A 17,436-nucleotide genomic window follows, 5' to 3' on the forward strand; every position below is an offset into this window, starting at 1 on the left:
AAGAGGTTGAAATCTAACCTACTTCATGCATAGAATAGATTCTAACCCAATCTCTACGACCCTGCAAAAACTGCGAAGGAGATCGGACGCACTATGACCACCCTATCGCCCGATGTCGGTGCCGCTGTGAACGCAGCCTAGGAGAACAGAAATACAGAGGCGCTGATATCCGGACGCGCCGCCAACGTCACAGGCAGTCCGATATAAAAAGGCTGACGCGCTCGGCGACGAAGACAGCTAGCTGCTACAGGCGTCGACATGGCGCGCGCGGGTGAGTAGACGGGCCTGCCGCGCATGGCTCCTCGCTTGCATTACTCCACAATCGGCCGCCAGGGTGTACGCATTTGCACTAAACAGGAGAACACGGCAAGCGCCATAACCTGATCTCCCAGCAACTTCGCTCAGTGGGAGAGGGGCCAAAACAAGCGAAACCGTTTCTCGGCTCATCGGTAGATAAATTTCTGAAAAAAAAAGATGGCTAAAGTTTTCGAGGTATTTTGGAGGCACCTAACGTGCCTTTTACGGCATGATTTCGTGAGATGAAATGATGGCACAGTGGTTAGCGTCGCGGCCTTTTTCTTTTTTTTAATTTTGCACCCCATGTTCGAAACATGATTATTACTTTTTTTGTTTTTCATTTGTATACCAACGTTTGTAGACGATTACTACACGAATATTTTCCAGTGGATATTGATATAACGTTGTCCTTAATAGTCTACAACTTATATAAGAACGTAGGCTTCCGTGGCCGGTGTCATAGTGATTAAAATGCTTCTGGGTATTATGCCGCGTCATTGCTAAAAACTAACAACAATAATAAACTAAAACCGACGTTTCGGCCGAATTTCCCCGGCCTTCCTCAGGGCACGACTAGTTTTGCATAGGGATAGGTGCTTCTATTTATTACAGACTATCGATGTCCGACGTCACGGTTGCCAATTAAAAGTTTTACAACCGTGACGTCAGAAATCGATAGTTTGTAATAAATAGAAGCACCTATCCCCATGCAAAATCAGTCGTGCCCTGAGGAAGGCCGTTGCAATTCGGCCGAAACGTCGGTTTTACTTTATTACTGTTGTTAGTTTTTAGCGATGACGCGGCATAATACCCATAAGAAAGTCTACAACTTGTATGCCAAACGAATGAATTAAAATATTAAAAAAAAGCACGAGAAAATTATTTGAAATTATTTTTGGTGAAATTCCCAGAGCACATAATGATTCATAATCACTTGCAAGCGCCAGTTTTATGATAAGACATCCGTCATGCATGGTTTGTCGCGAAATTATTGCCAACACACGAGATCTTCAGCAGTGTTAACGAAGTTTCTTTCCCAAGTGAGATTCGTATGAAGAAATGTCACTGTGGCAAACCTGCCTTCGCGTAATGGTCGTGATATTCGTAACATCTGTGTTTCGAGTGTTTCTGTGATAGGTATTATCCAAGGGAATGCACCAAATCTTCCTAAAGAACGAAGATGTGAAAGAAATACAAGAATTGATTTGAAAATGAAATTTGAGAATATGAAAAGATTTTAACCCCTCAGCATACCATACACACATATATTATAGGCATGTAATAAATGTATGATACTTATAGTGAAATTCAGTTGTACTTTTACAACTAGAATAACGCACTTGTATCCCTAATTTGATAAGAAACATTCTTGTAGTAACCTTCTACGGTCATGGATACGTAAATGAAAAATATAAATAAAATAAAAACAATAATCGTGTTTCGAACACGGTGCGCAAAATTACGGACTCCCGACGCCAACCACTGAGACACTTTTCCGTCTGAAAATATCGCTCGGTAAAAGGCACATTAAGTATCTCAAAACTACCTCAAAAACTCGTTTTTCAGAAACGGTCAGATGTCTACCGATAATCCGAGACACGCGTCCGCTTAATTTGACTCCTCTTCCACTGAGCGAAGTTTCTGGGAAACTACTGTGTTCCCTCGTAAGGGTAAAAATTAGCGTTACTGTTGATTTATCCTCTCTTTATTAATCGACATCCAGAAGCAAATGCACAACTGCCAACAGATGCATTATGCTTTCCATTGTGTCACTGTTCGAAGCTCCAGTGACAGCCAGTTACTATCCGCTCTTTCACTTTGGGTGTAAGTGTGCGTTGTAGGTGACAACTACAAGAATGTACTGGCTGCACACCATTCGTAAAAGCAACAGTGAAGGTGAAACCTCGTCATTGTTGGTTCAAGGTTGGTACACGATGTTACCTGCACAACGCAACAGGTATCTCTGGCGTTGAGCGGGAACCACTATGGGTAGGCAGGCTCCGATCTCCGGGTACGCTGTGGCTCCCTGATGCAGATTCCGGCAAGCGGCGTATCGGTTTTTGCAGGCTCGTCAGACGAAGCTGTTACAGGAACATCAAGTCTTGGACCAAGTGCAGCTAGACGCTAGAGTGTTACTGCTGGCGGAAATAATGGAAATTTAGTTAGGGTAACGAAATAGTTTCGAAACCAAAAGTTCGTTACTTTATTGGGTACTTTCATTGCATTGCCTTGTGATATAGTTGCCATAATTTGTCTGTTGATTGTGTCGTTGGTTGCTAATATTTTCGTCTCCTCTCATTGTTCCACATATCATATTCCTGTGCTATTTTCGACTCTTTTTCATAGTGAAGGATGGATGTCGAACGAGGATTAAGTTAACTTTGTTAATAAACTTTGTGTTTTAGTAACGAAACATTTGACTTCAAGACTATCCAACTAGCACAGAGTCAAAACTGCAGAATCGAAGCATACAGCAGCGCAAAAACTGTACTGTGCCTCCTTGTACTGTTATGCATATAGGGTGTAATGAAAATGTACGGCACAAATTCCAGGATACATTTCTCACACGTAGAATTAATCACAGGCTTGACTCGTGAAATGGCAGTGTACAGAAATGCAGAGGTGGCGGATGCCCATTCGATGTATGGATTAGCTGACACCAATGGCACTCGCGTTCGACGTTAGTACCGTGAGATACTTCCAGGACGAAGATACCTCGACAGAAATACGTTTGAAGCCATTGATTGTCGTCTTAGGGAACGTGGGGCCTTTAAGCCTGATACTCACGACCTGGGGAGGCCTAGAAGGCTGCGTCGGGATGCGATAATTCTTCATGCAGTTGACGATGACCCTAGTGTCAGTACAAGACGTGTAGTTGCAACACTGGATGTTGGCCACATGGCTGGCTGGCGAGCATTACACAGCTGTACCCATACCCTTTATAGCGTATGCAGACACTATCAGCAGCTGATTTTCCTGCACAGTCACTCTCCTGCAAATAGTTTATTCAACAAAGTGTCAACCCTAATTTTAGTGCGACTGTACTCTTCACAGATGAGGCATCGTTTCAACGATATCGGACTGTCAATGTTCACACTCGCCGTGTACGGACAGACGTCAATCCTCGCGCAACTGTTCAAGGAAATCGTCAACAAAGATACTCTGTCCATGTTTGGGCTGACATTGTTGGTGACTGTTTGGTAGGGCCTCAGTTTCTTCCACCCAAGCTCAACGAACACAGATATCATAATTTCGTAGAGAATTTTCACCTGATCTGTTAGCAGATGTGCCTTTAGCTGTGCCACGAAGCATGTGCTCCATGCACTATAACGCACTTCCTCATTTTGGTGTTAATGTCCGTCATCTTCTAAATAATAGATTCGGTGAGAGATAGATAGGTAGAGATGAACCAATTGCCTGCTCTCCACACTACATATCTAAACCCAATGGACTTTTATTTTTGAGGGCATTTGAAATCTCTTGTGTGTGTAACCCCAGTACGAGATGTGCACACCCTCTGTACCCATATTATGGAAAGGTGGGAAACCATACACAGTATCCAGGGATACATCAATGCATCCAAGATTCACTATGAGGATAACTGAGGCATGTATCAGTGCCGACGGAGGCCATACTGAACATCTCCTGTGAGAAGGAGTTGCATGTGGTATACTGGTGCGTTCTGTTCGTGTGTGTTTCCCGTGATAATGAGTTGTGGAAAATGAGTTATAACATGGAAACAAAGCGTTTCCATTCTCGTGTTCATATAACATAATTTATCCGTCTACGTGTAGGGAAGTGTTGCAATTTGTGCAGTACTTTTTTGTTCTAACCTGTATACACAGTATGAATAACCTAAACTTGCACAGCAAATATTGCAGAAATGGAAAATGGAGTTGACGCGTGATTTTCACAGAATGGATTGGTAGTCAGGGGCTTCTATTGTTAGCCAGCAAACAGACTTTGATAGACTTAGAAAGTGTATTTTTTTGCAAATTTACACTTTTTAAATGGAATAATGCCTACTGACATCAACAAATCAAAATTAGGGTAAATTACAACGCCAATGGTGTCTGTTGCAGGGTTCTGGTGTGAGTCGTTTCCGAGATATAGTGTTCTGAAGAGTTTCCACACCAACACTTGTTTGTGCCATTCAACTGCGTAGTTGCTACGTACAATGTTGTTATCTTTGCTTATAGCGCACTTGTGTGTTTCTTAAGTGCATTGCGATTTGCTAGTCAGTTAGTGTGTGACAGTCCTAGCAGTAGGTCGGGAGTGGACAATGGTTTTTATCAAGGCAGCAAAAGCTGACATACTCGTAGTGTATAGAGAGTGTAGGAAGAATACAGTTAGTCCTTGAACTTGTATGTGGAAATATGTCCAAATACACATCAACCATCTCGACAGTTATTTATCATCTTCCTCAACAAGTTATGTAAAAGACATAGCATAACACCTGGACAACGTAACAGAAGGAAACGAGTGGCCGCAGAAGAGGGAGAAATTAATGTTCTTGCTGTTGTTGCAGCTGATTCGCTCGTTAGATCCCATGCAATTGCACGATGAAGTGATGTGAGTCAGGCAAATGTCCTACGCGTTCTTCATCGACATCCATCCCTCTCACATCTCTCTCATCAAGAGCTGCATGGAAGCGATCATGGGAATTTGTGAGAATCGTATTAACTTCTGCACATTGCATTAAGACACGATAGTCTGCTCCAGATGTATCATATATCTTGTTTAGTCATGAAGCCACATTTACAAATCATGGCCAGGTAAACAGTCGTCAGGTGGAACGTCGGCGACCATGGGGTGTAAACATGTGGTGTGGGATGTGAACAATCAGCTCACAAGCCCGTTTTCCGTAGATGGAACACAGAATGGCACGTAACTATCACAGGATCCTAACAGATCACCTTCCACGAATATTAGAAGACGTTCCTCTGCAGAATAGGAGGAACCTGTGGTACCAACACGATTGCTGTCCGTGCCACAGTGCACAAAGTAATACAACATGTCTTCAGGAATTGTTTCCAAATCGTTGTACTGGACACAGAGGACATGTACCATGGCCAGCACATTCTACAGGTTTAACACCTGTAGACTTTTTGCTGAGGGAAAAGTTGAAAAACGCTGTCTACAAGGACATACTAACTACACCCTATGATCAGCAACGACGTATTACTGCAGCCTGCTCGGACCTCTCTGCTGATATGCCACCACATATGCAGCAGTTATTCTATACCAGACCGGAAGGGTGTATTGCCACTGCCAGGGGTCATTTTGAATACAACCTGTGATGCTCAGTTGTCTCATTACTTGTCAGAATCCGCATAACTAGTGTATGTAAAAGTGTTGGTTTGGGACTTTTCCAAAATACGATATGTCATAAACAACTTGCTCTAGAACCCTGAAAGAAACACCACTGGCATTCTACCAGTAATATACCCTACATCTGGTTTTTTTAATGTCAATAGGCACTGTTCTATTTAAAAATGTGTATTTTTGGACAAAAATACACTTTCTAATTATTATTACACTCTCTTTATTGGATAACAATTCAGGCCCCTGCCTACCAACCCCATTCTGTGAAAACTGCACATCAATACAAATTCCATTTCTGCAGTATTTGCAGTGCAAGTTCTAGGTGATTCACCCTGTACATATAATTCCTTTTGCATGGAGGCCTGTAGCTTTCGCAGTTTTTCAGATGAAATGTTGGTGGCAGCCGCCATTTCCCAAGCTCGGACACAGCCTTCAATAGCTTAGTTGAACAACCAAGCTTCAGTGAATGTTTCATACAAATTTTCATTGCCAAATGTGTGTACATCTATATCTGCTGTGGAAAGGTTGAGTAGAATAAGCATGTTATTAACAAATTAAATAAAATTTTAAAACCATACAAATTTGCCAAGAAGGGTGTAAAATACAAAAGTGTGGGTTTTTGGGACAATGGTCTGTGATAGACAAAAAATAATTACAGATTTGTTATTTTCCATCAGATATATACAAGAAACATGTATTTTCACCTAAGAAGATTTTTCGTATTGTACAGTGCAATTATAGCAGTTATAGACATGCAAATCAGCTTTTTTCAGAAAATATTATACTAGTTTGCTAGCAAACCAAAGCAAGTACAGCTACATCTTCATCAGTAACCACTGTGACATACATTGTAGAAGGTACTTCATATTACATCACATATTAGGTTTCTTTCCATTCTATTCATGTTTGGAACACAGGAAGAATGACATGCTAAATACTTTTGTAGTGTTAAATTTACATTTTGGCTTGGGTATTTCCTTTTTGCTTTATTTCTTTCAGTCATCTTCATACCTGTCTTCTTACCAGCTGTAGCCTCGATGATTAGTCTGCCATCCCAGTTCTCCATGTTGTGAAAGCCAGAACAGTATATGGTATTATTTAAAACCTTTAATGTGTCGCATCTCGTGTTATCATTAAATATGTCTTTGTTAATTTATCTTCTGGTTAAAATTCTTTATCCTTTTTCAATATGACACAAACTTTATAATTTGAAGTAAATCAGGTTTGACTGATGGATTTAAAGTGATAAATAAATGGGAATATTTAAATTTATTGTTAATGGCATTTGCAGAGCAACAATACAATTATAATGCCAGGGCCAATTTGACTGGGCATATATATGACTCAAGATGAAGAGTCCGCTTTATCTCACTATAAACGAAATCTGTAGGATGCAGCATGTTATCTTGCATGGAGAATCATCATCAGATATAGAAGTAATTTCGGGAGTTCTCAAGGGAATTGCTCATGTTGTATATTAACGACCTTGCAGTCAATATTAATAGTACCCTCAGACTTTTTGCTTATCATACAGTTATCTATAGTGAAGTACTATCTGGAAGAAACACCATAAACATTCAGCCAGATCCTGATAAGATTTCAAAGTAGCACGGAGATTGGCTACTTGCTTTAAATTCTAAGAAATATAAAACTGTGCACTACACAGAACGAAAATACGTAGTATTCTATGATTATAACATCAAAGAGTCATAGTTGGAATCAGCTAACTCCTAAAAATACCTAGGTGTAACACTTTTTGGGATATGAAATGGAATGAGCACATAGGCTCATTTGTGGGTAAAGCAGATGGTATATTTCGGCTTATTGGTAGAATACTGGGAAAATGAAAGCAATCTACAAAGGAGATCGCTTAAAAATTACTCATGTGACCTATTCTGGAAAACTGCTGAAGTGTGTGGGTCCTGTACCAGATAGGACTAACAGGTGATATTAAACACACAGAGAATGGTACCATGAATGATCACAATTTTTTTTTGTCCCATGGAAAAGTGTCACAGAGGTGCTCAAGAAACTGAACTGGTAGACTCTTGAAAACTGGCATAAGCTGTCCCAAGAAAGCCAATGTACAAAGTTTCAAGAACCATCTTTAAATGATGATTCCAGGAACATGTTACAACCTGCTACCTATTGCTCACATGGGGATTATGAGGACATGATTAGATTGATTACAGCACACATAGAGGCATTTAAAACATCATTCTTCCCTTGCTAAATATGGGAATGGAATGGGAAGAAACCCTAATAACTGGCACAACGGAATGTGCCCTCTGCCACACATTTCACAGTTGTTTGTAGAAAATAGATGTAGATGTGTGCAACCAATGCCATGTCAGCATGGCGAGTTGATCACCTCTGTTTGTATGTTCGGCTGTGGATTGACAACTTGCAGCATTCATCCCCCACGTCTCCCAACTGTGAAGTGGAAAACCAGGCAGCTCCATTCTGCATCCCTTTTGTGCTCCCAGCCTAATACCTTTTCAGCTAAAGGTCTGCCTGGCAGCCAACGTGGCGTCATTGCCATTGCATATGGCGTCTGTTGTCTGCAATGATTATCTCATAGATGAGGCATCAGTGTAATATTAGCATTTTGCAGTTAGACAAGGAGTACACTGTCATATGCTTAAATACTGAGGTATCAGACTGTCTGAAAGTCCATCCAACATTGAATGGAAAATCAATATATCACAGACTAAAGAAAGACAACAGACTGAAGATAACTGTGTGTAGAGTAGTCCGACGTGCCCCTGCAGACCAAGTTGGAACACTTTATGTGAAGTGACATGTAAAATTACTTGTTCTCAGGCATCTCCTGCTCCTTGTTTCACTAATCGATCATTCATTACCCTCATCTCACACTGTTTCATCTTCTCTTTCTTACCATCCATCCAGTGGTTGCACATGTTTAGCAGTTGTCTTCCTTTTCCTTCCACTCTACCCTCGAGGGTATTGAATTTCCTTTCATGTCATCCTTGTCACTGGTGGGCTCAGTTTGCAGTCTCACCCAATGAAATGTCAACACAGCGTAACCAAGCCTCCTAGTCGTCACATGAAGTGACAAAATTTCCGCCCTTGTGAATCGTGAACCCCTCAGTGACGGCTTGTAGCATGGGTAGGAACTACTGCTTTACTCCCACATTGACTATTTACTGGGACACCTCACAGCATTGGCTGCTGGGTTCCAAGGGATTGCACACTGGATTTTTCTCATGGAGACCATTAGAGTTTGCTCAAGATTGATGGAGAAAAGTAAGTAAACTATTTTTTATCTGAAAGGTAATTGCCTAACTGTTAATATGTCTATCCCACTGAGAGACCAGATGCCTAGATATCTAGTGCCTTCATGGAAAATTTTTCGTGTTTGCCTATGCAACTATTACTATACCCAGGTGTACAACTCATCATCTGAAGCAAATTGATGGCCTTGAATGTACTCATCAAAGCATCAAAAATACAGGAATTGCACAAGGAGAGATTGGTGCTGTATTGAGGATGTCTAAAGTCTTCCTAGCGAAACTTCTGCTGCACAGTCGAAACAAACTTGGCAACAGGAACAGGTGGTCGAGCATTATCCTGCAACCGAATGCTGCCATCTGTCAGCATTCCTGGGCATTTGGTCTTGATGGCACACTTCCAGTTTTACAAAGTGTTCAGCTGGCCGTCACATCACATCATGTCATGGCACCGTCACATCAGGGTATATTCACACTGTCCGTCACATGTCATGTCAGTTCACTCAGCCCACTACTGGATGGGGAAAGTGAGATGATGAGTGATACATAAAGTTTGAGTATACAAGTAGTATTGGAATTGAGTAACTAACAAGATAAGATTTATTAATGGCCAAAGCAAGCTTTATAATGTATATTCTCGATCAATATAACGTGATAAAGTGCTGAGAAGGAAACAACATTTCAAAACATCGACATTTATTTGCTAGTGAACATATATGCATAAAAAACATAAAACAATATTTACAAGGAGATAAACAGAACCTCTTTACCTTGTTTTCTTGTCTTAAATTACTAAGAATATCATAAATAATTGTATTTTTCTCCTTCATTAAAAACTACTATTTCACTTGAAATGTTATTTAATGAAAATTGCTTCATCAGCTCTATTCTATTATTTTCCGCCTTCAGATGTCTGACTTCGCTTGTGGAAGAACACTCAATCAAAACACATTTAAGTCGTCAATGAAGTTGGCAATTTACCACAAGAACAAAGCACAACAGAATAAAGATTAAGAACAAACAAAAGCACGAAATCCACTGCTATGAGGGAGCACGGCGAAAATAAGTTAACTTCTGATGTTAGCAGGCGCCAACGACGTGAAAAATTTCTTCCTGAGAAATTTTGACATGGCGTGATGTGATGTGATGCTCCATTGACAGCCTGTGTGGAAGGTGCAATTTGAAATGCAGTGTGGAATGACGGCCAGTGTGAATTGCCCTCTACTGACTTTGGAAGTTAACCACCTTTACCAGTGGTCACTCATATCATGACAGCGGCTTTCGTGTTTTTGCGTCTTGTTAATCTTTATTTTACCATTTCACTTTTGTGACACATTGCAGTGTTCCATAATGGCTTGGGTTTTTTTCCATGAGTGTTCTTCCACAAGAGAGGTTAGAAACCCGAAGCCAAAACATTCATTGGTTTTACAATACTTGACAGAGGACATACCCATACTGTGTAGAAACAAGAACATGAATTAATGAAACAACCTGAATTCAATAAAATTTCTTGACAGTGGAATAATCACATCTGTTAAGGGCAACAAATGTTTTCGAAACTACCACAATGGATAAGGTAATGGTACTGTATTATAAACATAGTTTGATGTGAAACTTCCTGACAAATTAAAACCGTGTGCTGGATCGAGACTCGAACTCGAGAACTTTGCCTTTCGCAGGCAAGTGCTCTACGCCTCACGACCCCTCCTCCCAGCTTCAATTCCGCCAGTACCTCGTTTCCTACCTTCCAAACTTCAGAGAATCTCTTCTGCAAACCTTGCAGAACCAGCACTCCTGGAAGAAAGGATATTGCAGAGACATCGCTTAGCCACAGCCTGGGGGATGTTTGCAGAATAAGATTTTGACTTTGCATAGGAGTGTGCGCTGATATAAAACTTCTACATCTACATCTACATCCATACTCCGCAAGCCACTTGACAGTGTATGGCGGAAGGTACCTTGAGTACCTCAATCGGTTCTCCCCTCTATTCCAGTCTCGTATTGTTCATAGAAAGAAAGATATTTAGTATGCTTCTGTGTGTGCTCTAATCTCTCTTATTTTATCCTCATGGTGTCTTCGTGAGATATACATAAGAGGGAGCAATATACTGACTCCTCGGTATGTTCTCGAAACTTCAACAAAAGCCCGTACCGAGCTACTGAGCGTCTCTCTTGCACAGTCTTCCATTGGAATTTACCTATCGTCTCTGTAACGCTTTCGCAATTACTAAATGATCCTGTAATGAAGCGCGCTGCTCTCTGTTGGATCTTCTCTATCTCTTCTATCAACTCTATCTGGTACAGATCCCACACTGGTGAGCAGTATTCAAGCCGTGGGCGAACAAGTGTACTGTAACCTACTTCCTTTGTTTTCAGATTGCATTTCCTTAGGATTCTTCCAATGAATCTCAGTCTGGCATCTGCTTTACTGACGATTAATTTTATATGGTCATCTTAAATCACTCCTAATACCTACACCCAGATAATTTATGGAATTAACTGTTTCCAGTTTTTGGCCTGATATATTGTAGCTAAATGATAAATGTTGTGGACTGGCCCGACAGCCAATCCACTATGACTGGTAGCCGAAAGCCACGCGTTTAAGCTCATGCAGGCTGGCGTGAGGTCTGGAACAGTTATAGGAGTTGAGTCTAAGAAAACAGGTACGTAGCTGGTGGAATACTTAACTTTAATCCACAATTGGTGAACATCTCTCTTGACGGTACATGCATCACAAGATAAATATCAAATGATAAAGGCGCCTTGCTAGGTCGTAGCAAATGACGTAGCTGAAGGCTATGCTAACTATCGTCTCGGCAAATGAGAGCGTAATTTGTCAGTTCCATCTCTTGCAAAGTCGGCTCTACAACTGGGCCGAGTGCTAGGACGTCTCTCTAGACCTGCCGCGTGGCGGCGCTCGGTCTGCAATCACTGACAGTGGCGACACGCGGGTCCGTCGTATACTAGAGGACCGCGGCCGATTTAAAGGCTACCACCTAGCAAGTGTGGTGTCTGGCGGTGACACCACAATAAAGAATCTTTTTTTCTAGATATTCGCAGCACATTATACTTGTCTACATTGAGATTCAATTGCAATTCCCTGCACCAGGCGTCAAATCGTTGCAGATTCTCTTGCATTTCAGTACAATTTTCCATTGTTACAACCGTTCGACATACTACAGCATCATCCACAAAAAGCCTCAGAGAACTTCCAATGTTATCCTCAAGGTCATTTATATATATTGTGAATAGCAACAGACTTACGACATTCCCCTGCGGCACACCTGAAATCACTCTTACTTCGGAAGACTTCTCTCCATTGAGAATGACATGCTGCGTTCTGTTATCTAGGAACTCTTCAATCCAATCACACAATTGGTCTGATAGTCCATATGCTCGTACTTTGTTCATTAAACGACTGTGGGGAACCGTATCAAACGTCTTTGAGGAAGTCAAGAAACACAGCATATACCTATGGCCCTCTGAGTCTCGTGGACGTATAGTGCGAGCTGGGTTTCACACGATCGTCTTTTTCGAAACCCATGCTGAATCCGACAGATTTGTAGCCTCCAGAAAAGTCACTATACTCGAACATAATAGGTGTTCAAAAATTCTACAACTGATCGACGTTAGAGATACAGGTCTATAGTTCTGCACATCTGTTCGACGTCCCTTCTTGAAAACAGGGATGACCTGTGCCCTTTTCCAATCCTTTGGAACGCAGCGCTCTTCTAGAGACCTATGGTACACCACTGCAAGAAGGGGGGCAAGTTTCTTCAGGTACTCTGTGTAAAATCGAACTGGTATCCCATCAGGTCCAGCGGCCTTTCCTCTTTTGAGCGCTTTTATTTGTTTTTCTATCCCTCCATCATCTATTTCGATATCTACCATTTTGTCATCTGTGCGACAATCTAGAGAAAGAGCTACAGTGCAGTCTTCCTCAGGAAACAGCTTTGGAAAAAGACGTTTAGTATTTCGGCTTTTAGTCTGTCATCGTCTGTTTCAGTACCATTTTGGTCACAGAGTGTCTGGACATTTTTTTTTTTTTGATCCACCTACCACTTTGACATAAGACCAAAATTTCTTAGGATTTTCTGCCAAGACAGTACATAGAACTTTACTTTCAAATTCGTTGAACGCCTCTCGCATAGCCCTCCTCGCACTAGTTTTCGCTTCGTGTAATTTTTGTTTGTCTGCAAGGCTTTGGCTATGTTTATGTTTGCTGTGAAGTTCCCTTTGCTTTCGTAGCAGTTTTCTAACTCGGTTGTTGTACCATGGTGGCTCTTTTTCATCTCTTACGATCTTGCTTGGCACATACTCATTTAATGCCTATTATACCATGGTTTTGAACTTTGTCCACTGATCATCAACACTATATGTACTTGAGGTAAAACTTTTGTGTTGAGCCGTCAAGTACACTGAAATCTGCTTTTTGTCACTTTTGCTAAACAGAAAAATCTTCCCACCTTTTTTAATATTTCTATTTACAGCTAAAATCACCGATGCTGTAACCGCTTTATGATCTCTGATTCCCTGTTCTGCATTAACTGTTTCAAACAGTTCTGATCTGTTTGTCACCAGAAGGTCTAATATGTCATCGCCACGAGTCGGTTCTCTGTTTAACTGGCAGATTAAAAGTGTGTGCTGAACTTGGAACCTTTGCCTTTCACGGGCAAGTGCTCTGCCATCTGAGCTACCCAAGAACGACTCACGACGTGTCCTCACAGCTTCAGTTCTGCCGGTACCTCGTTTCCTACCTTACAAACTTCACAGAAGCTCTTCTGTGAACTTTGCAGAACTAGCACTCCTAAACCATGTCTCCGCAACATCCTTTCTTCCAGGAGTGCAAGTTCTTCAAGGTTCACAGAAGAGCTTCTGTGAAGTCTGGAAGGTAGGAGGTGAGGTACTGGCAGAATTGAAGCTGTGAGGGTGGGTCATGAGTCATCCTTGGGTAGCTCAGATAGTAGAGCACTTGCCTGTGAAAGGCAAATTTTTCGAGTTCGAGTCTTGGACAAGCAGGAAATTTCATATCAGCGCACACATCGCTGCAGAGTGAAAATCTCTTTCTGGAAACATCCCCAAGGCTGTGGCTAAGCCATGCCTTCGCAATATCCTTTCTCCCAGTAGTGCTAGTTCTGCAAGGTTCGCAGAAGAGCTTCTCTGAGGTTTGGAAGGTAGGAGATGAGGTACTGGCAGAATTGAAGTTATGTGGATGGGTCGTGAGTCGTGCTTGGGTAGCTCAGATGGGTGAGCACTTGCCAGCGAAAGGCAAAGATCCCGAGTTCGAGTCTCGGTCCAGCACACAATTTTAATCTGCCACGAAGTTTCATAGCGCACACACCGCTGCAGAGTGAAGATCTCATTGTGGTTTTATATGTTTGTGTATATGTATTGTCGCTAGCAAATGAATGTATATGTTTAAGACGTTTGGACCACACGTTTCCTATTATTTTACCTCTTAGCATTTTACCTCACAAATTTTATCGAAAACATCCATTATAAAGCTTGTTCTGGCCAGTAAAAAACTTCATCATTGTCATTTCCTGAAATCCGATCCTATATTCCGATTTTTTTATCACAGATGGCATCCAATCACCTCACTTGCACCATTTAGTACTGCTTTAAGCAAAGTGACAATGTATTGACGTTCTGTTTAGTGTGAAACACCACCAGCTGGTGGTGCTGTAGCCTGCTGTTCCATTCCATTGACATGCCCCACTTACTATCGACTACTCCGCTTTTCCTGAAGTTGAAGAATCTGTAACAACTTATTATAATCAATGATACGAAACTGCTGGAAAAATGATTATATGAGAGTGTGGGTTCTAGTAAAAGTAATGCATGCATAATATAGGTATCATTCTAATAACGGTTTCGGTGAGAATTATAAACAAAAGATTTCATAAACACATACCTATAGTTGTACAGAGTCTGTATTTCACTGAGTCCTGAACAATCACATATTAGTCCCTCCACAGTGGTACCGATAAGGTATTTCTCTGTGAAATGCAATGTACATTCAGAATGTGTAGCTCATTGGGTTGGTTGATGACAGAGAAGTTTTGTTGACTGTAACTGGTTGTTTATGTGGAGTATACACGAGTGATCTGAAATCCATACTCTTCAGCAGGAAAGTTAGCTTGAGTCTGCCAATGGAGATGGTCTTCTGACCACCAGGTGTTTCAATAATAAAACGTTTTTTAGGGTGTGAATGTAGCAGGTATGATCCATCATACGTAATCTGTAAAGGTTTTCTCTGTGCATCATGTCTTATGACTATATGTGAAGAGGTCATGTGATCAGGTTGGATGCAGACAGACATTGTAGCACGATGTCGAACTTTAATTGGTTTAACCAACGCTATCTGCTGTTTAAAGTTGAAAATAAAAGTTCTAATGTCACACTCCACTGGTTTCAGATCAAAAAAGTTGACTCGAAGTCTGTTTGTTATGCCATAAGTCATTTCTGCAGTGGTGTTCTACTCAAGAAACACTTCAGTGCAGAAATCCATTAAAATTTGTAGAAAGACATTGGAAAGTCAGGCTCTTAACCTTCGAGTATACGCGCTGTTTCTGGTAATGTACAGTCACATGTGGGGTCTAGAAGTACCCCAATAGTGTTTAGGTTTGCTTACAAGTAATTACTGGAAATAACTTGGAAATTTTTATATTTACATAATAAAAGACAATGTATTTATTATTTAAGTCGTTTATTGTGCTTATATTAATCAGCCTTATCAGAAACTTTAAGCCATTTACAAAAACATGTCATTTTGGTTTTCTCTTTGTACAGCTCAATTAAAATTACATAATAATCAACAAATACTAACTTCTAACTAAACTTTTTTTTATTTTGTACAGAATTGGAGCATAAAATCAAATGAAAATTATAAAACAGAAAAAACTAACAAGACAAAAAAATGACACCACATTACGTGCCTAAAAAATCATTCGTTTCCTTTGGCTTCACAGAACAAACAAAAATTGATTGCCTTTGAATGAGGCTTACAGACACATTGTTTGCAAGTGTGGCAAATATAACACCTTTGCTTTTTAGAAGCACTAGTACCTGGCTCATCTGCATTAGGCTTTGAAAACATTTGTTCTCTCCCAACCGATTTGCATATAATTTCCTGTACGTATTTGGCCAGCTTTGGGTTATTTTCTAATCTCCTGCAAACCTATGGCTTTACAAGACTCATTGCAGTGGACTTTATGTATTCTCCTCTGCTGACATTTTTATTTGGATTAGAACTGACCCAAAGAACATATCTGTTAGCAAGAGAAATATTCAGCATTGCAGCAAAGATTGCATTTGGCCATCTTCTTGTTCTACGTGAGCAAGAGTAATTTGAGCATTTCAATTCCAAGGCATCAACTCCTCCCTTAGTCGCATTGTAAATGTCTATAATTGCAGGTTTCTTCAATTGTTGATTTACAGACACTTTGTGATGCATTGGAGACAGTAAAACTACACTTTTATACTTCTTTGGAACGAATGATACCAAGGTCTTGTCCCGAACAAGTACAAATAATGATGATTCAGTGGGTCTTCTTTTATCAAGCAAAAACTGACGAGGAATTTCTCGTTTGTTTTTTCGTACAGTACCCACGTATGTTAGTCCTCATTTCAATAATTCGTCTACTAACTCAACAGATGTAAACCAACTGTCTCCAGAGATATTCCTATGAGTTCCATACAATGGCTCTGCAAGTTTTAGCACATCTTGTGTTGGCACTGCGAAAGAGACATTTCTTTGGGTAAGCGGTTTTCCAGAGTATATAAACGGATTACGTAAGTAACGAGTTTTCGCATCGCAAATACACTTCATTTTCGGGTCATACTTTCCAGGTTTACTTTTGATAAACATTCTGAATGAGCACCTTCCTCAAAATTTTGCCAACATTTCATCAAATGTCTCTTCCAATAAAATTAGTCGCCCATAGCGATCTAACATTTTCATGATTTGACTTGAATATCGACGTAAACAGAAGTAATCCAAGGTAAGCTCGTAACTCACAGCAATCAATGTTGTTCGCATAATACGGTCTTAATAATGGAGGTGAATACTTGTCCTCAAGTTTTTTTGTTGGAACAGTGCTCGATAGTCTCAATCACATCATTGGTAAATAATAGTTCCCAACTCTCTACAAGCAGCAGGTCCTTTCAGTCCCACATGTTCTCGTACAATATTGTGCTGTCGTACACGAGATGAATGTGGGGCAGATTTACTCCATTTGAATCTGTTCTTACCGTAAAAATAGTTCCCTGAGATTTCTTCGTCTTCTTCACTAGAAGAAGAGCTTTCAATTAGCTCCATCTCTGAACCAGAAAGGTGTTCACTGTGTATCGAATCATGATCACTGATGTGATCAACATCTTTGTCTGGGTCATTTAGTTCTGTGTCTTCACCTTCTGAGTCAGTGCCTTCTTCGAATAGTCGTGCAATATCCTCATCACGAAGAAAGCGAGTCATTGTTGTAACTGTACTGAAATAAGAGGAAATTACTGTATTAGCATATTGTAAATAAATACTACGTAAAAGCATATGTGGGGTCTACAG

At 40.7% G+C, this 17,436-nt stretch overlaps 1 protein-coding gene across 1 annotated transcript in view; it reads left to right on the forward strand.

Moving 5' to 3' along the window:
• Positions 1-243: 243 nt before the first annotated feature.
• The window catches only part of LOC126094529 (myogenesis-regulating glycosidase-like), a 48,437-nt gene continuing 31,244 nt past the window's right edge, over positions 244-17,436 (forward strand). Inside the window, exon 1 of the mRNA XM_049908948.1 lies at positions 244-271. Coding sequence (XP_049764905.1) covers positions 259-271 — 13 coding nt within the window. The 5' untranslated portion in view covers positions 244-258. The remainder of the gene's footprint in view (positions 272-17,436) is intronic.

The sequence above is a fragment of the Schistocerca cancellata genome, chromosome 8, assembly GCF_023864275.1.
Source record: "Schistocerca cancellata isolate TAMUIC-IGC-003103 chromosome 8, iqSchCanc2.1, whole genome shotgun sequence".
In the NCBI taxonomy this organism is placed as follows: Eukaryota; Metazoa; Arthropoda; class Insecta; order Orthoptera; family Acrididae; genus Schistocerca; species Schistocerca cancellata.